The 24913-nt window shown below is 46.6% G+C and overlaps 1 protein-coding gene across 1 annotated transcript in view; it reads left to right on the top strand.

Annotated features, from left to right (window-relative positions):
- The first annotated feature begins 15822 nt into the window (after positions 1-15822).
- LOC124596257 overlaps positions 15823-24913 on the top strand; it is a 30369-nt gene continuing 21278 nt past the window's right edge. Inside the window, exon 1 of the mRNA XM_047135330.1 lies at positions 15823-15931. Coding sequence (XP_046991286.1) covers positions 15862-15931 — 70 coding nt within the window. The 5' untranslated portion in view covers positions 15823-15861. The remainder of the gene's footprint in view (positions 15932-24913) is intronic.

Raw genomic sequence — 24913 nt, 5'->3', positions numbered from 1 at the left:
ACATCGAAGTGGCAATGACGGAAATAAAAGAAAGGTTCAGAAGTACGATCAATTTCCAAGGTAGAAGGATATCAATGATGAGATTCACAGACATTTCTACCCTCAGAGAGAGTGAAGAAGAATTACAGGGTCTGTTGAAGGGAATGAATAGACTAGTGAGTACAGAATATGTCTAACATTCTGCGTGGTGTCTGTTTGTTCTAAGTCGTGTCTCCCTACCACTTTCACGCAACGACGCTCTGAGCGTGTTTTTTAGGGAATTGACTAGTTTGAACCTGGGACCTGTTGCTGGTAAGGAGACGCCAGACCACACACGACATGTAGAGTTCACAAGCGTTCAGTGAGACTAGCGATGATATAATCAAATACTTAATGATTTCAGCTCAGCTCCACTGCACTCCCTGTAAAAGAATCTTAATACTAACTAAATTTAGTGGAAGGGGTTCAAGGTTTTCCTATTTTTAGTTAGCTGGTAAAATAACGTCGAAAAAGCAGTTAAGTTTACCATAGGAAATTTTATTCTACTCGCAAAACATTGTTTATAAATTGCACTATTGATAAAAGGAAATGTTTTAATACAGGATGATAAAAACCAACTGCGTTCAACAAAAATGTGAACGAATATTCCCTGAATGGGTTTCCAAGTTCTACAATGGATCGAAGGATGACCTATGCCATATCACATCTATAATCTAGGTTTAAATTAAGTTTCACAAAAGAGAAAACTATCAAAATGGTCTACAGTGACCCTCAATTATCTTTAATTACTTATCTAACTTGTCGTAAATTACAGTGGCTGATGTGGCTTCTCAATAACTGTATAACAGAAAAACCATCGCGTTTCAGATTTTAACTTCAAGTAGCAAATGTGAACACCATGAGCTTTAATTGACGATCGACACTAGTATCATGCAAAAAGGGGGTGTAACAGATGAGACTTCTGCAGTTCTGAGTGAAGCTTTATGCGCTGTTATGCGGCATCGCGTGCGTTCATTACCTTGTCGGTGTTCGTCAGGGGGCGGTAGGCAGCACAGCCCCACTCACCTCGCCGTCTCGGAAGCAACTCTCTCCTAAATTCTCCTTACTACAATTTACCGAAGTTGGTTTAAAAAACTATCTGGTTGTGTTTTCATCTGACCAAAAAGGGTCTCAATGTTAACATTAAGCTCCGCCTACAAAAATTCTGTCTATCCAATGAGAAACGTTATACTTTTCGTGGTGGGGCAAAGTTTTTAAAGTTTGCAACGTAACGGAGACGCGAAAAAGTCTCACGCTAAAACTTGCAGCTGGTATGGTCCTTTTAGTGTTATCGTAAGATCTATACTGTTCTTCTGGAGGGCTCTATTTTTTAACATGGGCTGCGGGGTGGTCCTGACGCGAAAAAGTCTCACGCTAAAACTTGCGACTGGGGTGGTCCTTTTTGTGTTATCGTAAGATCTATACTGTTCTTCTGGAGGGCTCTACCTTTTAACATGGCTGGGGGGTGGTTCTAGTGCTTAGGTGGCGACGTGGGTGTTCGTCCCTTATCGTAGGGCCTTCCAGCTTAATACGGTTCTGCTCTCGACTTCTGTTCTCGTTTCTCCCCTCGGAACTGCGTCTGTCTCACGGTGGGAAGGTATGACATGCATTTAGGCCTTCTTGTGTTAGTCTGTGGTATTCCATTTGCTCACTCGTTACTCTTATTCCTTTGGTTAATTTAATGTCACGATTTATTCGGAGCTATGTGACATACTACTGAATTTGCTTATCATGTCAGGGTTTTCATGGAAGGTGTTGGATTTGCCTGACAACTTACATATGGAGTGAGAGTAAACCGATGAAAGGCAAAACTAATGACAAGAAGCAAAGACGAGGAAATCGAGAAACTTAACATCAGGGTTTGTGATCACGAGGTAGATGAAGCTAAGAAATTCTGCTACCTAGGCAGTAAAATAACCAATGGCAGACGGAACAAGCAGGACATAAAAAGCAGACTAGGACTCGCGAAAAGGGGACTCCTGGCCAAGAGAAATCTACATCAAACTTTGGAATCAATTTGAGGATGAAATTTCCGAGAATGTGTGTTTGGAGCACAACATTGTATGGTGGTGAAACATGGACTGTGGGAAAACCAGAAAAGAATAGAATTGAAGCGTTGGAGATACGGTGCTACAGATGAATGTTGAAAATTAGGTGGAATGGTAAGATAAATACTAGATAGTGAATATTTGATAGTATATGCTTGATAGTGGTAAATACCGGATACTGGATATTTGTTGTGATACAGGAAGAGCGAAGGAGACAATAGCAGTTTCAGTGACATATTGATAGTATTTACTGGGTAGTGGTAAATACTGGATAGTAAATACTGGATACTGGTTGTGATACAGGAAGAGCAAAGGAAACAATGGCAGTTAGTGACATAACAGCGCTAGAAAAAGAGTGAACGAGGCAAAGCCAGTGGAGAGAAATAAAGGGAAGGAGAAAGTGGAAGTGGGTGAGAGGCAGTGATAATGAGTGACAGAGTCTATGACAATGATAGTGAGGAAGAGAGAGATAGTGATAGTGAGAAGAGACAGTAGCAGTGGGAAGGAATGAATGAAATGGTAGCAGTAAGAGAGAGCAAGAGGGAGATTGACAGTTGGAGAAGAATATTAGTAGCACCGCGGAATGAAGGAGACAGTGGCTGTGATACGAGAGATAGTGACAGACACAGTGAGATAATGACAGTTAGTTGGGCTGAATGAGTAAGTGAGAATGGCCAAGTGGGTGTGGAGTTTGTGGGAGTGAGATGGGAGTTGCATGTTGAAAGGAGCGTGAATATGTTGGACTTCAACGTGCTGGGGGAGGTAGAATTAGGCAACTGGAACTCCACTTCTCAATCAGTCTTTTAGAACAGTAGCATATTCCCCTTTCTGATATTCTGACAGGAGCATTTTCCGCTGGCTGCACGAATGCATCCATTCGTGGCGACATATAAAATTTTCTAGAGCTTCCATCAGCATGAAGTAGTCACATGTCCAAGAGCTATCAGCTGAGTGCTCCTCGGCATTTGTCCAGAAAGAACAGCGTCATATGGTACATAAGAGGTTTCTCCATCACGGTATACTCAGAAACAAGCGGTAGCAGAATATGCGCTAGATAACGGGCACCGTATTGCATTCGATGAGACATGTGTTGCTAAACGGCTGCAGCAATCAATCGACATTCACCACATGATAGTGGCCGAGGAGCACTCGGACGAAAGCTCGTGGACATTTCATTTAATGACGTTGGAAGCTCGAGAAAATTTTATCAATTTAATTGCTGTTGACAAACTTCCTGTTGGCCTCTGCCTTGGGTTCTTGGGCTAACGTTAATTTGATGATTTATCTGAATGGCTGGCATTGTCAAAGCTTTACCCTCCGTAGCTGGTGGTGGACTGGAGTCTCGTTCGCGTCCTCAGATTGTATGTACATGGTGCGCAACGACCGTGGAAATTTCCGTGGTCATTACTCCTGTAGTTCTCACTTTGGTACCTACAACGGTCATTCGCTATAGCACGGGAGTCCAGGATCCGTTCACGTTGAGGCTTTCCTCCTACTGGTTGAAACTATAGTCGTTTTGTGGATATCTATAACTTTCCTGAACAAACTGGCATAGTAACTCATCTCCATAGCAAGAACTCCAGTGTCGGCGAATTTTTTTATGTGGTTGGTCTCACGGCGTGTTCCGCAACGGCTGATTTTTCCATCTCCCCTAGCCTGTATAGCCGCCTATGTTCGGTGATCCTGGTTTTGATTGACCGTCCAATCATTCCAGTATAGACGTTCCCACAAGTACATGATAAGCGCTATATTACCGCCGTTATAAGTAGACGCCTGGTATCGTTTGTCGACCTGAGACAATCTTCGATCTTCTTTGTCGGTTTATAGCTAGTCTTTACGCTGCGTTTGAGCAATACATGGCCGATTCTGTCCGTCAGTCTTGGAATGTATGGCCGAAAGGCCGCACCCGACATTTCTCCTTCAGAAGGGTTACTTCGCAGGTTGTAAGTTTCCGTCACACCTCTTGTATCACCGAACATAAGCGGCATTGAAAGTTGGGACCGACGGAGAAATCGGCCATGTATGAGACCAGTCAGATAATAAAATTCAACGACACGGAAGTTCTTGCTGCGGAGAAGCGCTGTCACGCACACTTGTTCACGGAAGCGTTGAAAATCTACTAAAACGACAATAGCTTCAACAAGGAAGAGAAAAGCCTCAAGGTGAGCGGTAGAAAGCAGAGAATCACAGCGATAATGACCACAGAAAAGACCTCGGATCGTGGCGCGCCAGTCGCATTAATGTGTCCACCTATCCAAAGCCTGAATATACACTACTGGCCATTAAAATTGCTGCACCACGAAGATGACGTGCTACAGACACGAAATTTAACTGACATTATGCAAATGTTTAGCTTTTCAGAGCATTCACACAAGGTTGGCGCCGTGCTGACATGAAGAAAGTTTCCCAACCGATTTCTCATACACAAACAGCAGTTCGCCGGCGTTACCTGGTGAAACGTTGTTGTGATGCCGCGTGTAAAGAGGAGAAATGAGAACCATCACGTTTCCGACTTTGATGAAGGTCGGATTGTAGCCTATCGCGATTGCGGTTTATCGTATCGAGACGTTGCTGCTCGCGTCGGTCGAGATCCAATTACTGTTAGCAGAATATGGAAACGGTGGGTTCAGGAGGGTAATAAGGAACGCCGTGATGTATCCCAACGGCCTCGTATCACTAGCAGTCGAGATGACAGGCATCTTATCCGCATGGCTGTAACGGATCGTGCAGCCACGTCTCGATCCCTGAGTCAACAGATGGGGACGTTTGCAAGACAACAACCATCTCAGACAGATGTTTTCAACACCGACGTGCAGGGAAAACAATCAACACGACACGGCATACAAGCGGGAGTACCCCAGGGAAGCATTCTAGGGCCCCTACTGTTTAACCTCTACATAAACGATCTCCCAACCACACACAACAACGATGGCAATCTACGTGGATGACACAGCCATCCTCGCGCAAGATTGGATACCATCAAACATTACGTCACGCCTACAGACTGCACTCAGAGTGGCTGAGCCTTGGTTGGAGAAATGGCGCGTTAGAGTAAACGTCGACAAGTGCAAAGCCGTTCTGTTCACTAGAAGACTGAAGCCACTGCGCAAACGCCGATACTGCAGACCAATAACTCTGCATGCACGCCCAATACATATCCGTGAGAAAGTCAAATACCTCGGTGTCTGGCTAGACCGGAAACTACTCTGGGGGGGACCACATACAACACATGACCAACCGAGCTAGCGTGAGGCTCAAACAGCTCTACCCCATGATCAACAGGCGTAGCACACTGAACAGAAGGGTGTCGAGGTCCATGTACATGACACTTATCCGACCCCTGATGACGTACGCAGCTCCTGTCTGGGGATACGCTGCACCTACACGCCTGCGCCGTCTGCAGCTCATACAAAACAAAGTACTCAAAATCATAAGCAATGCTCCACGATACACACGCATCGCGGACCTTCACCGGGAATAGCGACTTGAGACTCTCACGGTGGTAATCCACTAACTCACCACAAGACTATACAGAAACTCGAGACATTCGCAGAACCCGTTTATTCTGAATCTGGGGAACTACGACCGCAATCATAGGTGGAAACATAAAAGACCAAAAGACATACTTGTAAGGACCTAACATCTATGGCCAAGCACACGCAAACATAACGGTACAGGTGAGCCCCTGTTAATCAGACGCCATTACTGGATATCCAGCTGGAATACACTGCCGAATAACTGCCACCACGCAGGGAAGCCGTACCGTACACTGCATGCAGACAAGCTCCACACATCCCCCACACAGTGAGAAAATCTATGGCCGATCTCCCACTACTGTATAACGCTCTTGAATGTTCCAGGAATGTAGCGGCTGCAGCAACTGGGATACATCGCCATCGCTTGCCACGGTAATGATGCATGATACCCATACTAACAAATCCAACCTTGCATAAACTATCGCAGCTAGTAAGCCACTACTGCTCTTACTACCCATCCCACTGTCGCAGAGGTTTTTTTCCAACGGCACGAGCCTTGCCACTTTCTTCCCTCTGCTCTTCAAATCGCTACCCTCACTCGCGTTTCGTCCACTATCTATCACCTGATGGACCGTGTTAATGCGCAGTCTTACCCAGACCCACGGATAACATCAGCCCAGCATCCTGTGATCCACTTACTAGATAACTAACATGTTGACGGAGGTGACAGTAGAACTTTTGGTTTGGTCACCACGTTGGTGCGGGCGTGGAGGGGCCCCATCTTTATATATATATATATATATATATATATATATATATATATATATATATATAAACCATCTGCACAAACAGTTCGATGACGTTTGCAGCAGCTTGGACTATCAGCTTGGGAACCATGGATGCAGTTACCCTTGACGCTGCATCACAGACAGGAGCGCCTGCGATGGTGTACTCAACGACGAACTTGGGTGCACAAATGGCATAACGTCATTTTTTCGGATGAATCCAGGTTCTGTTTACAGCATCATGATGGTCGCATCCGTGTTTGGAGACATCGCGGTGAACGCAAATCGGAAGCGTGTATTCGTCATCGCCATAGTGGCGTATCACCCGGCGTGATGGTATGGGGTGCCATGGGTTACGCGTCTCGATCACCTCTTGTTCGCAGTGTAGGCACATTGAACAGTGGACGTTACATTTCAGATGTGTTACGACCCGTGGCTCTACCCTTCATTCGATCCCTGCGAAACCCTACATTTCAGCAGGATAATGCACGACCGCGTGTTGCAGGTCCTGTACGGGCCTTTCTGGATACAGAAAATGTTCGACTGCTGCCCTGGCCAGCAGATTCTCCAGACCTCTCACCAACTGAAACCGTCTGGTGAATGGTGGCCGAGCAACTGGCTCGTCACAATACGCCAGTCACTACTCTTGATGAACTGTGGTATCGTGTTGAAGTTGTATGGGCAGCTGTGCCTGTACACGCCATCCAAGCTCTGTTTGACTCAATGCCGAGGCATTTCTTCTTGGTGTAGCAAATTTAATGGCCAGTAGTGTACATCTTTAGCAACGTGGACCGTTGTGAGACCTGCAGGAAAAGAGGCAGTGAAGCTCTGGAAGGTATCAACAGAGATGTGAAGCGATGCCGACTCCAGTGCTGCAGCAACCTGCGCTACGTTCCTCGGTTGAGGATCCATGGAGCGAACAGCTCGATCCAGGTGGTCCCAGAGACTCTCGATTGGGCTTAAAATGGAACACTTTTGTGTCCAGAGGAATACGGTGCACTCATCCTAGTGTTCTTCGAACCACGCACGTACACTACAAGCTGTGTAACACGTCGCATTGTCCTGCTGTTAGATGCCATCATGCCGAGGAAAAACAAACTGGAGGGGTGGACATGGTCACCGGGAATAGAAACATAATTTTGTTGATCCATTGTGCCTTCCAGAACGACGACATGAACCAGGGAATGCCACGAAAACATTCACCAGACCATAATTGTCCGACGATTGTTACAGGCTGTTGGCTTTGAGACGTTTCACGCCGTTTCTTTTGTTTTTTGTTTGTTTGGGGTTTAAGGGTGCGCAACTACTGAGGTCATTAGCGCCCAGTCACAATTGTTAGAGCACATAGAATCTAGTAAAACTCACGGGGGGGGGGGGGGGGGGGGACACCAGAAAGTTCTTACAAAGATGCAGATAAAATAAGTGAAGGAGTTAGATGTCTTTGGACAAGCCAGTCAAAGTAATGAAACGAAGAACACGAGCAGCTGCTCGAGTGTCATCAGCTAAAATATCCTGTAAAGTAGATGGGAGAGACAGGACAACATGAGATTGACTAAAACGGGGACACGACAATAAAACATGGCGCACTGTTAATGCATGACCACAAGGGCACTGCGGGGCTGGGTCACCGGAGAGCAGGTAGCGGTGGCTAAACCGGCAATGCCCAATCCGCAATCTGGTCAGAAGGACCTCTTCTCGCCGAGATTGTCGGGAGGAGGTTGTCCAAGCAGTTGGGAACGGTTTTACTGCCCGGAGCCTGTTTCCTTGAAGTGATGACCAAGTATCCCACCACAAAGACACAAGCCTCCTACAAACAACCCCACTAACGTCAGATGACGGGACACAATGGGAGGCTGGCCGAGGCAGGAGGACTGCAGCCTTGGCTGCAGCATCAGCAGCCTCATTCCCAGGCACTCCTACATGGCCGGGAACCCACAGAAAGCTGACAGGAGAGCCATCAGCAGCAGAAGAATGGAGGGACTGCTGGATCCGTTGCACCAAGGGATGGACCGGATATGGAGCTCCAAGGCTCTGAAGAGCACTGAGTGAATCAGAGCAGAGTACATACGATGAGTGGCGGTGCGGCGGGCATACTGAACGGCCTGATGGAGAGCAAAAAGCTCGGCCGTAAAGCTGGAACACTGGTCGAGGAGCTGGTATTTAAAGGTGCCGCCCCCGACGACAAAGGCACAGCCGACACCATCGTCAGTTTTGGAGCCATCAGTGTAAATAAAGGTGTGACTGGCAAGTCGCACACGAAGTTCGACAAACCGTGAGCAATACACTGCAGCTTGAGTACCCTCCTTCAGGAGCGAGCTGAGGTCGAGATAAATATGAACCTGAGCCTGGAACCACGGTGGTGTCGGGCTCTCACCCTCTCTGAAGGTGGTAGGGAGGGCAAAATCCAATTTTCGAAGCAGGTGACGAAAGCGGACTCCTGGGGGCAGCAGGGCAGACGCGTACAACCCATACTGACGGTCGAGAGAATCGGCGAAGAAGGACTGATAAGAGGGGTGGTCGGGCATTGACAACAGCCGGCAGGCATACCGACAAAGCGGTACGTCGCGCCGGTAGGTCAATGGTAATTCGGCAGCTTCAGCATAAAGACTTTCGACGGGACTAGTGTAGAATGCTTTGGTCGCAAGTCGTAACCCCCAATGGTGGATGGAGTTGAGACGGCGTAAGAGGGATGGCCGAGCAGACTAGTAGACGAGGCTCCCATAATCCAGCTTTGATCGGACTGTGGACCGATACAAGCGAAGCAGGACAGTGCGATTCGCTCCCCAAGATGAACCACTAAGAACTCTGAGGACATTAAGGGAACATGTACAACGGGCAGCCAAATAAGAGACGTGCAGAGACCAAGAAAGTTTCCTGTCCAGTGTGAGCCCTAGAAATTTAGTTGTTTCCACGAATGGGAGAACAACGGGACCGAGATGTAAGGATGGCGGAAGGAACGCTTTATATCGCCAAAAGTTGATGCAAACCGTCTTCTCTTCAGAGAACTGGAAGCCATTTCCCACACTCCATGAGTATAGGCTGTCTAGACAACGCTGAAGGCAGCGCTTCAGGAGGCATGTTCTCTGGGCACTGCAGTAGATCGCGAGGTCATCGACAAAAAGAGAGCCTGAGACATTAGGTGGAATGCAATCCATAATTGGATTGATCGCTATGGCAAAAAGGGCTACGCTCAAGACGGAGCCCTGAGGCACTCCGTTCTCCTGGAGGAAGACGTCTGACAATACGGAACCCACACATACCCTAAACTTGCGATCTGTTAAAAAGGAGTCAATAAAAAGGGGAAGGCGACTGCGTAGACCCCACCTGTGCATAGTGCGGAGGATACCTCCTCTCCAACAGGTATCATAAGCCTTCTCGAAATCGAAGAACATGGCTACCGTTTGGCGCTTTCGCAAAAAGTTGTTCATGATGAATGTCGACAAGGTCACAAGGTGGTCAACAGCGGAGCGGCGGCGACGAAAGCCGCATTGAACGTTGGTAAGTAGCCGTCGAGATTCAAGAATCCAAACTAACTGAGCGTTAATCATGCGCTCCATCACCTTACAGACACAGCTTGTAAGAGAAATGGGGTGGTAATTAGAAGGAAGGTGTCTAACCTTCCCGGGTTTGGGTATAGGAACAACGACGGCGTCACGCCAACGCATGGGGACTTGACCTTCGGTCCAGACGCGATTGTAGGTACGAAGAAGGAAGCTTTTGCCTGCCGGAGAAAGGTGGGCCAGCATCTGAACGTGAATGGCATCTGGTCCCGGAACAGAGGACCGGGACAGTGCAAGTGCACGTTCGAGTTCCCGCATAGTAAAGGGGGCATTATAATTTTCCAGATTCAGCGAGTGGAAGGAAGGTCGCCGAGCCTCTTCTGCCTCTTTCCTGGGAAGGAAGGCGGGGTGGTAATGGGAGGAGCTTGAAACCTCCGCGAAAAAGCGGCCGAAGGCATTGGAGACATCCACAGGATCAACAAGGACCTCAGTACCTGAAGTCAGGCCAGGTACCGAGGAGTAGGCCTTAATGCCCGACAGCCGGCGCAGGCCACCCCAGACGACAGAAGAGGGAGTAAAACTGTTAAAGGAGCTGGTGAAAGAGGCCCAACAAGCTTTTTTGCTGTCTTTGATGACTCTACGGCATTGCGCTCAGAGCCGTTTGCATCCAATACAATTCGCCAACGTAGGATGGCGGCGAAAAGTGCGTAAAGCACGTCGTCGAGCACGGATAGCGTCTCTACAAGCCTCATTCCACCAGGGGACGGAAACGCGACGTGAAGAAGAGGTAGTATGAGGAATGGAATGTTCGGCAGCATTGATGATAACAGCCATGAGGTATTCGACCTGACTGTCACAACTGAGAAAATCATGGTCCGGAAAGGTCGCCAGGGAGGAGTAAAGTCCCCTGTCAGCTTTTGGTACGTTCCAGCTCGAAGAACGTGGGGATGGGGTGTGGTGCAGGAGACAAACGACACAGGGGGAGTGGTCGCTCGAATAGGTGTCAGATAGAACATACCACTCGAACCGACGAGCAAGAGTGGTAGAACAGATCGAGAGGTCCAAGTGGGAGTAGGCATGAGTAGAGTCCGAGAGGAAAGTCGGGGCGCCAGTATTGAGGCAGACAAGATTGAGATGGTTGAAGACATCCGCCAAGAGTGAGCCTCTCTGACAGGATGCAGGAGAGCCCCAAAGGGGATGATGGGCATTAAAGTCGCCAAACAATAAAAACGGCGGAGGAAGCTGAACAAGCAGGTGCATCATGTCAGCCCAACTAACTGCGGATGACGATAGAGCGTAGACGGTACGAACGGAAAAAGTAAAGGCAGAAAGAGTAATACAGACAGCTATTGCTTGGAGTGGGGTGGTCAATGGGATGGGATGGTAATAGACATCGTCCCGAACGAGCAACATGACCCCACCATGAGCTGGAATACCGTCCACAGGGGTGAGGTCAGACCGCTCTGAGGTATAGTGGGTAAAAGCAAGACGGTCAGTTGGGCGCAACTTGGTTTCCTGGAGACCAAGGACGAGCGGACAGTGCAGGCGGAGGAGCAGTTGTAATTCCTCCCGATTAGATCGAAAACCTCTTATGTTCCAATGTAACAAGGCCATCGCTAGTCAGAAAAAAGGGGGAACGAAACGGGTGAAGAGCTGGTCACCTCGACGGCTGCGGAGGGCCAGGTTTCGAGGGAACAACGCTACAACCGGCGGGAGTCGGATCCTGTTCCATTGAGTCGTCGCCAGCTGCGGCCGCTTTCCCGGGTTGCATAGGAGGGGCAGCATCATTCCCCGATGAGAGGCCAGCTGAGCACCTGGCAGCAGAGCGTCCCGGCGAAACTGAGGACGGCCGGGAGCAGCGACTCACGGATGGAGCGTCAGACGAAACGCGCCAGGGTGGAGAGGGGGATAAAGACTTCTTCTTGGAGGCCTTTTGGGAAGTCCGATGAGGCACGGGGATGGTGGGCTGGACCCGAAGAAGGTCCTCACACGCGGGGTCCGTTTTGGAACGCCGGACCTCGGAAGCCAGGGTCCAGAACGTTTCCCCGATGGACGCCTGAGAAGAGGATCGCTTCTCAGGCGGCGGAGGGAGGGGGAGGGGGGGCAGGAGGAGGAAGGGTGGCCCCTGGGGCAGAGGGGGCAGGGGCCGCGAGGGAGGAGGATTTGGAAGGGAGGGATTTGGGAGGTGGAGGCATAGACCCCGGATGGGGTGAGAAAGTGGAGGGGGGACAGGATAGGGGTGAGGATACTGTGGAAGGAGCGGACACGACTGAGGCAAACGAAGTTGTCAATGTCACGGGATGGAGGCGGTCATACTTTTTCCTGGCCTCAGAATAAGAGGCGATCCAAAGTTTTTAATTGTTGGATCTTCTTCTCCATCTGATACCCGGGGCAGTCTAAAGATCTAGGCGAGTGGATGCCAGGACAATTGAAGCACCAAGGTGGTGGGGTGCATGTATGTTCCTCACCAAGAGGATGTCCAGAATCGCCACAAAGGGGCTCAGCCTCACACTGTGACGACATGTGCCCAAAGCGCAAACACCAAAAGCAGCACATAGGAGGCGGGACGTAAGGTCGCACATCGCACCGGTAGCACATCACCTTTACCTTCTCCTGGAGAACGTCCCCCTCGAAGGCGAGGATAAAGGCCCCAGTGTCAATGCGACGATCTCTGGGGCCGCGCTGGACTCGCCGGACGAAATGCACGCCTCGGCGATCCAGGTTGGCCCTGAGCTCCTCATCAGATTGCAGCAGGAGGTCCCGATGAAAAATAACCCCCTGCGTCCTATTCAGTGCCAGATGCGGGACAATGGACACTGGGATGTCCCCTAGTCGGTCGCACGCCTGGAGCGCCGCCGACTGATTGGCGGAGGTGGTCTTTATAAGAACGGACCCCGAACGCATTTTACTAAGAGCCTCGATTTCCCTGAAGATGTCCTCAATGTTCTGGGCAAAGAACATGGGCTTGGAGGTGGCGAACGTCCCCCCATCGGTCCGAGAACAGACTAAATAGCGGGGGAAGTACTTCGCCCCAAGCCGGCGGGCCTGACCTTCCTCCCAGGCAGTGGCCAAGGGGGAAGGGGCAGGAGAACCAGAATCAGAGACAGTACCTTTCTTTTTAAAAGACTCGGCCGCAGAGCGACCCGATACACGTTGACGTTTCATCTGCGAAACGTCCGCCCCGATACCACCCACTCCGACCAGGGGCTCTCCCCATGGGTGCCACCCAGCCTCAGCAAGGGCCACCTGGCAGGATGACCATTGTCGGGAGTCCTGAAGCCCCAAGGAGACGGGCATCTACTCCTTGGCCCACGTGGGGAGGGTGCAGCTCAGGTATCGGCAGTACGATCCCTGTGTTGTCAGGGGGCTACAACCTAGAGGGTACTTGACGACCCCACCACAACGGGCTGGCTACCGTGCTGGATTTCGGGTGCCATGGAAAGTCCATCATGATCGTAGGTGCAGATAGGGACTCACTATGGGCGTAACTTGTGCAACCCATCAGGTGTTTAGGCCCAATTGGAGGAATAGCGGGTGTGGTTACAACGCCGTTACAATGCTGAGTGCCAAGGTCTTAGTGCACTGAGGACCAGTGAGACACCACGTAAGGCGTCCTTCCCCAAAAGACTCGTACTTCTGTAGAATTTTGAAAAATGGAGGTCAAACCCCAAGGGGGACCATCACATGGAAGGCCGAAACGGTTGAAACTCCTTTTAGTCACCTCCTACGACAGGCAGGAATACCTCGGGCTTATTCTTACCCCGGACCCGCAGGGGGGCGTTTCACGCCGTAAATGCCAACAGCTGTCTCTCCAATGAAGCTTCATTTCAAAAGGCCACTTGGCATCACTCAGTGGACGTCTATTTGCTATACTGACTCCCAAATTCTAGCCTTCGTCACCGATGAACAGCATCAGTATAGGTGCAGAAACCAGGCACTCGCTGCAGAGGCTAATACGCAGATGTTGAGGAGACACCGTTGGTAGCCCTTTGGTTCATCGGGGCTGTCAGCTGATCAACAGATGCACTTATATTCGCCCGCTCACAACTGCGCGGTCGTCGTAAACCGCTTGTAATGCCACTTCCTCAGACGAGAAATAAAAATCAAAAATTAGCTCCCAATACCCTAGAGATTTTCCCCCAAGTTCCAAATGCCCAAAAAAGTGAATAAGCGAACGAAGTTCCATTTATCACTATTATTGGGACAATAACAAGTAATTAAATCAGGAATCTAAGACTTGACAATTTAGCAATCTACGAAAGAAATATTAAGTGTGAGTACTCTTTGGGAATCGTGAGTAATGACTAAGTATAATTCAATGCATTGTCACTACGTTACGAGAGTTAGCCGAAGCAGGTCATATATTTGTATGCTCGTACATGTAGGCGCGCTTAGATTGTTTTTGAGATTGAATAATTGCGATCTATTATGACGCAGTAATACGATCTTTTTTGACTTCAAATATCACGGCATTAGAATTCGAACGGAGGACTTTTACCTACTAGAATAAAGTGAACCTTTAACTAGATAATTGAAGTAAACATTACTTAGACAGTGATTTAGGCAACGAACACTGATAGACAATTTTCTTTCATAATAGCCAGTGGTTTATGGAACTTCAGTGATAGGTCCGAAGCATATAACTTAAATCCCCCCAACACCTGGGAAAGTCCTTCTCATGGCTAGGTTAGGAAGTGACTGATATTGTGCAATAAAACACCCTTTGGTGCGAAGTCGTGCATCTGTGATTTAAAATTATTGACATGAAACTCCCGAGTAATAATTACGCGCAGCGATAATATTTGACTGTAGTGCTCGGCGCTTGTGTAGAATCTTTGACTCAAATAACAAGCCCACTGTTACGATTTCTTAGATACTTGAGATTACGACCAGCTTGTAGGGAATTTGTTGTGTATGTGACTGTATTGGTTTTATCAGTAATATTCCATCATTAATCAGTTAAACATCGATTACGAACGATTAATTACGATTCTTGGTGAAGTAAATATCTCACGCACGTCGAAATTTCGGTTCAGCACTGTTGTTTTGTGTAATGTCTTCGTAACGATCTCAACACTCTACCGACTGTCGCCGAGTTTTAGCCGAGGCCAAGTACAAATCAAACCAAATCATCAAGAAGAAGAGCCGTTATACGCTGTCATCTATTGCCTATGGCGCCGTTGCCTCGACATCGGTTTCTACTGCCGCCGTTCTTTGACATGCACGGAATACTTTAACCACAGCGGCAAGCGAACAATTTACAAACTTCGCCACTTCGGAAAAGATTTCACCCTTGGCCTGAAAGCTAATGGTCTTGCTCTTTTGGACGTCAGAAGTCACTGTTTTCGCATTACGACAACGGCTGCAATGTTTTCCGCGTCCAACCTACATGGTTTATACGCCCTGCACCGTTATTGCCGTCACCTGCGACTGCGACTGCTTATTTCACGTTGAAGTCCAAGATAAGTGATGGTCACATTACTGGACTGCGTACTGTCTCCATCTCGAGCTCGACTCCAGGCCGCTACCAGCAATGGAAAGTGAAGCTTTGGCAATGACAGCCACTCGTGCTAGCGAAATCAACGGCGGTCAAAGAAGCGTAGACAGAAGTCAACAGGTCGTTTGTCAACAAGTGGCCATGAAAACCTTAACAATTTCATTAAAATTCATCCATCTGAACGGAGAAATTGAACGACTTCTTTTAAAAGCCTCGTAAACGCTATTCCTGGATCGAAACGACAGCTGAAAACGTCCAACGTACCAAGAACATCTGTGAAACGTCATCTCTTCTCGTTCTATGACAATTTCTATTTGTGCTGCAGTCACGGCGCTAAGATAAGTCGTAGTCAGACTGAAAAAGTGTTCGATGAAGAAATGTACGGTATTAGCCGTAGCGTCCAGCAGACAAGTGGTGTTGCGAAAGTGCGGAGCGGCTATCTTATCGGCACGCGGACCACCCAGCACCTGTCTGTCCGGCCGCGGGGGCCGCAGTGCAGCCAGCGACCGCCGCAGCAGCCAGCCGCAACCCGCAGCCATGGCCCCCGCCTCCAGCCTCGCGCTGCTCGCCGCCTTCGCTGTTATGTGGGGCACCGCCCTAGCAGCAGGTCAGTACAGTCTGCATCTACATACTCCACAAAGCGGTTCGTGGCAGATCGTACCTTTTACCACGAAGTTGCTGTCCCACTTGGGAAAATCGACTGGGCCTGAAGTACGATCGAAGTCGAAATACGATATGTTATAAGAATCCAATTCCTGTAGCTGCGATGTAATCTTTATTTCATTGTATTTAGAGATTTCTGCACAAGAAGTTTGCCTATTTTGGCTTACAATGTCATTTTCAAATGCAGCTGTGGATTTTGTAAATTGTTCATCTTATTTATGTCTTACTCATGATCAATGACGACATTTTTATAAATTACATGTGCAGTGACGATAATATGGCACCATGAGCTGTCTGTTATGACGTAATGTTATTATAGTCCCGTAGTTTTTATTATGGAACTTGACACATCGAAAACACTGTACGAATTATACACAAAATATCTAGAGGACACGCTGTGAATACGAGAACTAGAGATGTACACACAAACGACAAATATCCCGAACGACTTATTCGGTGAGCAAATTGGCCTGAAGCCCAAGCGCCTCACAGAACATTAAAAAATAAAAAATAAAAAATGTTCAAATGTGTGTGAAAACTTATGGGACTTAACTGCTAAGGTCATCAGTTACGAAGCTTACACACTACTCAACCTAAATTATCCTAAGGACAAACACGCACACCCATGCCCGAAGGAGGACTCGAACCTCCGCCAGGACCAGCCACACAACAGAACATTTTGTTGAAATTTTCGCTCACGAGACAGGATAAACACACGAAATTGAAAATAACACGTATGGAAAGATTTTTACCCAAATAATATCTATGCAACACACACACCATCCCTGACTCCAAGAGACGAAAGATCTGTAAACATACAGCACCTAGGGATATCAACTGGCAAATGGGTCTTTAACAATTATGACAAAGAATTTCATATTACAAAACTTTACATAATTATAATAATATTATTTCATAATAGACACTCACGGTAGGCTCATGAATGCAATATGATCGTCAACTCCATTTAGACGTAAGTAAAAATGTAATGACAGTATTGATCATACATAAGACATAGATAAGATTAACCATTCACAACACCCACAGGTGCACTAGAAAATAGCATTGTAAGCCAAAACAGGCAAGCTTGTTGTGCAGAAATCTGTAAATCCAAGCAGACGAAGATAACATTGCAGCCTTGGAGCTAACTTTTTAATTTCTCTTATCTCTTAGTCCTTACGCGCAATATACGTTGCCGGCAGTAGAATCGTTCTGCATCAGCTTCAAATGCCGGTTGGCTAAATTTCCTCTAAACGAACGTAGGGATTTCCGTTTGAGTTCCTGAAGCATCTTCGTAATACTCAAGTATTGATCTAACCTATCGGCGACAAATGTAGGAGGTCGCCTTAGAATTGCTTCAGTGTCTTTCTCTAGTCCTACCTGGCGGGGATCCAAAAAACACGAGCAGTTACTCAAGAACGGGCCACACTAGCGTTCTATACCCGGCCTCCTTTAGAGGTGAACCAAGCTTCCTTAAAATTCTCACATTAAAACGAAATCGACCATTCAGCTACCCAACTACCATCCTTTAGTGCTACTTTCATTTCTTCTCTCCCTGCGACGTTGTGCCTAGAGCGTATGTGAACCATCGCTAGCAAAGTCGGCAGTACAACTGGGGCGAGTGCTAGGGAGTCTCTCTAGACTAGACCTGCCGTGTGGCGGCGCTCGGTCTGCAATCACTGATAGTGGTGACACGCAGGTCCGACGTATACTAACGGACCGTGGCCGATTTAAAGGCTACCACCTAGCAGGTGTGGTGTCTGGCGGTGACACCACCAATAGAATATAAACTGTTGAAATGAGGTGCTACAGAAGAAGGCTGATGATTATATGGGTTGTCTGAGTAACTATAATGAGTAGGTAACGAATAAAATTAAGAAGAAAAGAAATTTATTCATTCTGAGACATCAAGCAACAGTCAGTTTTGTAATAGTGGGAAGTGTGTGTTGGGGTGGGGGGGGGGGGGGGAATTGTAAAGGGAGGCCTAGAGATGAATACAGTAAGGAGGTCATCAGAGGTGAAGAGGCTTGCATGGGATAGACTGACGTGGAGAGCAATATGAAACCAGTTTTCAGACCAATAAGAATAGCAATGACGACGGCGGTTACCTGAAGATGGTGTAAATGAACACCGAAATTGTTCGCAATAAAAATAAGACCTATAAGTACAGCTGAAAGTGGCGTCCCGACTACATAAGGTTGTGTACATAAGGTTGTGTACTGTCTCTCTGTTGGTTAAGCTCGTGTGTGCATATGAAGAGAACTAAAATGAAGACCTCAGACGACGACACAGGCGGAGGAACTTAGAAGGCATTAATTTCACGCCTTCGAATTCGACTGCGTACATGACGGTGGATTTCCAGTGGCTGTTATAGTCAGATTCACGAACTGTGGAAGTACATGCATATCGAGGATAGTAGCATCGTTGCCGATTCTAAGCGACAGTATCGGTACGCGATATACTTGCTTTACGATTGAACGAAGCGTGTATCCTGTAAATTTTCTCTCTCGATTACTTCTATAAAATTTATCGCTTACTACCACCATCAGCGATGATAGCTCTCAAGAAAAGGGATAAAAATTCTCTTCATTACTCGCTATGAGCACGTTTAACGCTCATAGATACGACATCCGCATGAGAGCGCTCCGAACACTTCTGATCCCTCATTGGCTGTCGGGGAATGCGTGACATAGGCGCGCAGAACAAGCCTAAACTCGAACACCTTCGTTCGTTACTCCAACTATAACAAAATCCGAGGAAAAAGACTGTTGTTGGGTAGGTGGGCATTGAGTAGCCTTCATGCAGAAGGATGGTAGTCTTCTGTTAAACCGTGTAAACTGATAGTAGACTCAAATAAGAGCGAAATGACTCGCGCGTACTATATTTCAAAACAACACTTTCAAAAAGCTGTGATTCTGCCTCGAACATTCAGAATATTCTCAGTGGAACCTCCAGAGGTTAATTTCACGCGAAAATGGTAAAGATTATAGGGTCTGGAATCCACATTCTCATATGCAGGCAAGTCTCATCTTTCAGGCATAACATTGCGACTAGACACAACAGCAGGACAAGCATCCTCAACAGACGAACAGGAGATGTGTTTATTGGGCGGCAGCAGTGCTGAAATTTCGCTTCTCAAAGACATCCCGTACAATATCTCATTCGGATCAGAATTGGGAAAGAAATGGATCTTTTTGTTCTGTAATGAACGGTCCTGGCACTCGCTCTCTGGGATTTCAGAAACCTAAGGAAAACCCAAATGTGGTCAGCTGGATGGGGATTTCAGCTCTATTCATGCCGACAGCTCTCCCACGCTTGGTGTATAACGTTGATAGAAAGTGAGTAAACTGAGACATCTTGAGAAGTTGCAACTACTTTTATAAAACGGACAAAAATCAGTTCGTTCCCTTATAACGGCACTCTTAAACCATTAAATGCGAAGGTGGGGAACTGCACTCTTTGTGAAATAAGTACAATGGAGAAAAAATATTCATCCCCACGGAAATCATTACAAGCATCATGTAATACCGACTAAATCAGCTCCTGGACTCGATAAGTGCCTGTATTTGGTTAGAAAGTGAGCCCACCAGGTTGCACAGCACCGTTGCATCCCGGTTAAGCTACTCACTGAGGATTTGATAGCGAAATTCCACCAAATTGCGCAGATGATGATGTCAGCGTTTTACCGGCTGTTCCACCATGTTTCACAGATTTCGTATGGGGTTCAAGGCTGGTGATTTTGCAGGCCAATCGAGATTTAATGTTGAGAGGGGAGTGTTGAGAAAACCAGAAACACGTTCCTACAGCCCGATGAACTTTACTATTTCCGTCTTTACGTGCCTGCGAGAGTAATGGCCTCTTGTGAGGTGACCGACTCCAAATGTTCATTGCTTGCAGTTCCTGTCTGAATTTTTTCTCCGTAACACGTGGAGCGGACCTTCTGTCACTGCCTCCAGTAATTCCTGTCGGATATGGAGGTGATTTTGATTTACAAGCCTTGAAACGCTTCTCTGGTCCCTCTCAGTCAAAATCTGTTTCCGACCACAGTCCTGACATACCGTCTCGTAGTCACGTGTGTCAACACCACTGCTTGTAGATACGCTCAACAGGCGGGCGCGAAATACCAACAAATCGAGGAACTTCACATACCATACGGTCATGGGCACGGCGAAACACGTTTGGCCCTTTTTCCATGCTGTCACGTCCTTATAATTACCAACGTTTACGTAGAACTCCCGCTTGAAACATAAATGTCTCATTGACCGCTGCTGCTTTATGCTCACTTAGAGGCAGTAGGCGCGCGGATCATCACATAACTGGATCTCTGCGGCGCCTCTATAGCTTAATTCATCTGTCCGTCCGCACTGGAGTGACTAATTTCTTGTCTGGTGACCTTATATAAGTAACCTCTCCTCATTATCAATGAAATACAGTTTTGTAAGGAGAACAACTGGTCTTGATCTTGAGGCGGAAGATGGAAACATGTTCAATGAGTTCTAAACTTTAATTTCGAATTCACACGATTTCTATCCGATGACGACAATTACCGAAACGTCTAAAACGATTATTATGCAATACTGGCAATTAAAATTGCTACACCAAGAAGAAATGCAGATGATAAACGGGTATTCATTGGACAAATATATTATACTAGAACTGACATGTCATTACATTTTCACGCAATTTGGGTGCATGGATCTTGAGAAATCAGTACCCAGACCAACCACCTCTGGCCGTAATAACGGCCTTGATACGACTGGGCATTGAGTCAAACAGAGCTTGGATGGCGTGTACAGCTTCAACACGATACCACAGCTCATCAAGAGTAGTGGCTGGCGTATTGTGACGAGCCAGTTGCTCGGCCACCATTGACCAGACGTTTTCAGTTGGTGAGAGATCTGGAGAATGTGCTGGCCAGGACAGCAGTCAAACATTTTCCGTATCCAGAAAGGCCCGCAAAAGACCTGCAACATGCGGTTGTGCATTGTCCTGCTGAAATGTAGGGTTTCGCAGGGATCGAATGAAGAGTTCAGCCACGGGTCGTAGCACATCTGAAATGTAACGCCCACTGTTCAAAGTGCCGTCAATGCGAACAAGAGGTGACCGAGACGTGTAACCAATGGCACCCCTACCATCACCGCGATGTCGCCAAACACGGATGCGACAATCATGACGCTGTAAACACAACCTGCATTCATCCGGAAAAATGACGTTTTGCCATTCGTGCACCCAGGTTCGTCGTTGAGTACACCATCGCAGGCGCTCCTGTCTGTGATGCAGCGTCAAGGGTAACCGCAGTCATGGTCCCCCAGCTGATAGTCCATGCTGCTGCAAACGTCGTCGAACTGTTCGTGCAAATGATTGTTGTCTTGCAAACATCCCCATCTGTTGACTCAGGAATCGAGACGTGGCTGAACGATCCGTTACAGCCATGCGGATAAGATGCCTGTCATCTCGACTGCTAAAATACGAGGCCGTTGGGATCCAGCACGGCGTTCCGTATTACCCTCCTGAACCCACCGAATCCATATTCTGCTAAAGTCATTGGATCTCGACCAACGCGAGCAGCAGTGTCGCGATACGATAAACCGCAATCGCGATAGGCTACAATCCGACCTTTTTCAAAGTCAGAAACGTGATGGTACGCATTTCTCCTCCTTACACGAGGCATCACAACAACGTTTCACCAGGCAACGCCGGTAAACTGCTGTTTGTGTATGAGAAATCGGTTTGAAACTTTCCTGATGTTAGGACTTTGTAGGTGTCACCACCGGTGCCAACCTTGTGTGAATGCTTTGAAAAGCTAATCATTTGCATAATGTAGCATCTTCTTCCTGTCGGTTAAATTTCACGTCTGTAGTACGTAGTCTTCGTGGTGTAGCAATTTTAATGTCCAGTAGTGTATTATTATTACTATTATTCCGTGTGGCTCAACTTCCAGGTTCAAGACTTTCCATACGACCCCAGTTTGGCGGCTTGCGCCTCATCAGCACCCCTACCCCAGTTATCCTACTGGAGGATCCAAACGATGTCTCATTCCTAGCGAATCTTCACTTCACTGAAAAGTGAACGCTATATTAAAGGTAGGCTGCAACATTTCGTGGTCTGACAATAATTCGTTCGCGCAACCTTTGGGTTTCCAGGTACCCGCTTTACCACTAGACCATAAAGCCAGGTATAATACAGAATAAATTTATATGACGTAGAAATTGCAGCGGGGCACAGAATCATATGCGGCATTGAGTTCAAAGTGACGCCGACGGCTAGATCATGAGATATAGATGCTGAGAGGCTCGACTACTGGTTGCTTTCGGTCGCATATATACGTCTGCCAACACTTTCCGAAAACAGAGCATGCATGATCGACTTAAAATGTTATGCTTAGCTTATCGATTTCATACATCCATTTTATCTTTTTCTAAGATGGGCGTTTGCCGGTAAATATTTAATTGAAATTAATTAAAAACAACCTAGATTTCAAAGACACGTTTATTACAAGCTGACCAGTTTCGATCATCACATGATCATCTTCAGACCTTCAAAACCATGTTGATACACAACGCCTGTACACGGAGTAGGAATCACTGGATGACGACAGTCAAGCAGATGAGCAGCTGGTTGTCGTCAAGCGATTCCTGCCACGGGCACAGCCTTTGCCTATCAGTATGCTTTTGAAAGTCTGAAGATGATCATGTGATGATCGAAACAGGTCAGCTTGTAATAAACGTGTCTTTGAGATCCAGACTATTTGATAATTAATTTTAAGTACTCTATTTTAACCACTGACTTTCACCAACGATTTTTCCACAAAAAAAAAAAAAAAAAAAAAAAAATTTGTTGCCTCTCGATAAATGTTATGTTTGGATAAAAATTACAGTTAATGATATGGAAGGTCGACAGGTGAAACATATTATTTGAGGAGATGTCACGGTTCCTGCTGAATATTTATCTCTACATAACTGAATTTCCTTACATGAGGATTTCCTTCACCTAAGATTGTTGAGGCTTTGAAATTTATGTTATTTCGGATGTTATTATATCTACTTTGCAAGGCGGACATAAGTTACTGTAGTTCCATACAATACGAATAACAACGCTGATATTATTGCTGTCACTGCCTCGCCGATTCTTCCGCGGCCCTGTAATTCTGACTGTAGATTACATTTTCTAATGTTCAAGTCTGGTACAAGTATAAGGCAGACCGAAGTGAACATGCTGTTATGGTGAAGTAAAAAATGGTTCAAATGGCTCTGAGCACTATGGGACTTAACATCTGTGGTCATCAGTCCCCTAGAACTTAGAACTACTTAAACCTAACTAACCTAAGGACATCACACACATCCATGCCCGAGGCAGGATTCGAACCTGCGACCATAGCAGTCGCGCGGTTCCGGACTGCGCGCCTAGAACCGCTTGACCACCGCAGCCGGCCTATGGTGAAGTAGATGCTAGATTTTTCATTATTGACTTCAGTGGCATTTTCGATAGCTGACGAAAAATTACACGTGGTATTATACCTAAGACATTTACTAAGACATTTTTATTTGTTACTGACTCTAGCTTTGATCACGAAAAGTTCATAGGACCATTAGTAAATGTACCTAGAACTAGCATTTTGCATTCAGATATGAATCGTCAACGGATGTAAAAAATTTGCTCTGCTATATTAAACACACGTTGAGTAGTTACAGAAATATATAATTTTTATTACTTCTGTAATTGAAGGGACTCACCATCGTAGGCGATGACTGTAGCGCAAGCTAGTGGAGTGAACCTTGACCCAGAGACAGCCTGATGGATATTTGATGACGTAAAAATATTTAATTGTGGCATTTGACCGGCAAGAGCTAGTATTCTAGGTTAAGCAGCAAATTTTTCCACAGTGTCTCATGGCTTAATGTTACGTGATACAATTTCTGGTGGTCCATCTGCCGCATACTGACGTTAAGATCAGTGGCCCCTTGGGTGCTTTTCGAGGAGAAGAAGTTACATTTAGCACTAAGTTTCAAATCTTCGTTTCTTTCGTCTGGTATTCATTCAGAGTGTTTCACGTGCGATACTATATTGTACAAGCCATTATCACATTATCAGCAGGATACAAATACGAATTAGGCCGTAGCAGTTCAGAGGGAGCCAACTGCAGCCCACCTGTACTAGGAGCTTACCGACGACAATTACTAACAGGCTGAGTAAGGGTCTAATTTTGATTATGACTGATCGTATCTACATAATTCTCGAGGAATTTTAGTTCATGTAGGTAAAGCCACCCAACTTCGAAATTCCTGCCCTCAGCAATTACACCAATAATGTACTGAAACCTGAAATCATTAATTTCGTTTACCTTAGCCATATGAGCACAAAGTGTTAACAATTGATATTTCCCACAAACAACGTTATTAGCAGTAAAATTCACAAAAAATGTTTGCGGCTGTGACCTGTTCCGACAGTTGCATCATCTTCATATAATCTATCCTTGTATTCATCTTCTGTAGGTGTCCGTCTTCTGCAATCTTCCGCAGGCTGAAAATGCAACTGGCCAAATCATGAATGGTTTATACTTGACTACAACAAGCCCTATGTGCGTGGCACGGATTTAGATCTTCGAACTTCCAATGTTTACCTTGTACATATGCCAGTCATAAGCAAACATCCGTTGATAAGAAATGAGTCATTCCCGGTGTGCATCTTTTGGGCAGGAAAAACTGTATTATCGAGCTTAATTGTAAGGTAGCTCTGCCGTAATCATAATACAGCGCAAAAGTATCTGAGCAAATAAACCATAGTGACACGTCAGGCGGTATGTAAGTAAACAATATTTTAGAACAAAATGAATAATATATTATATTTCTCGCAGTCTTGTATGACAGCTGTAAACAATCACAAATTTGTGTTTAATGATGAGAAATTGAGAAGAGGAGACAACAAA

Source organism: Schistocerca americana, chromosome 2 (assembly GCF_021461395.2).
Source record: "Schistocerca americana isolate TAMUIC-IGC-003095 chromosome 2, iqSchAmer2.1, whole genome shotgun sequence".
NCBI classification, from domain to species: Eukaryota; Metazoa; Arthropoda; class Insecta; order Orthoptera; family Acrididae; genus Schistocerca; species Schistocerca americana.
Note: the sequence above shows the minus strand (reverse complement) of the source record. Positions and strands in the feature narration are given on the sequence as shown.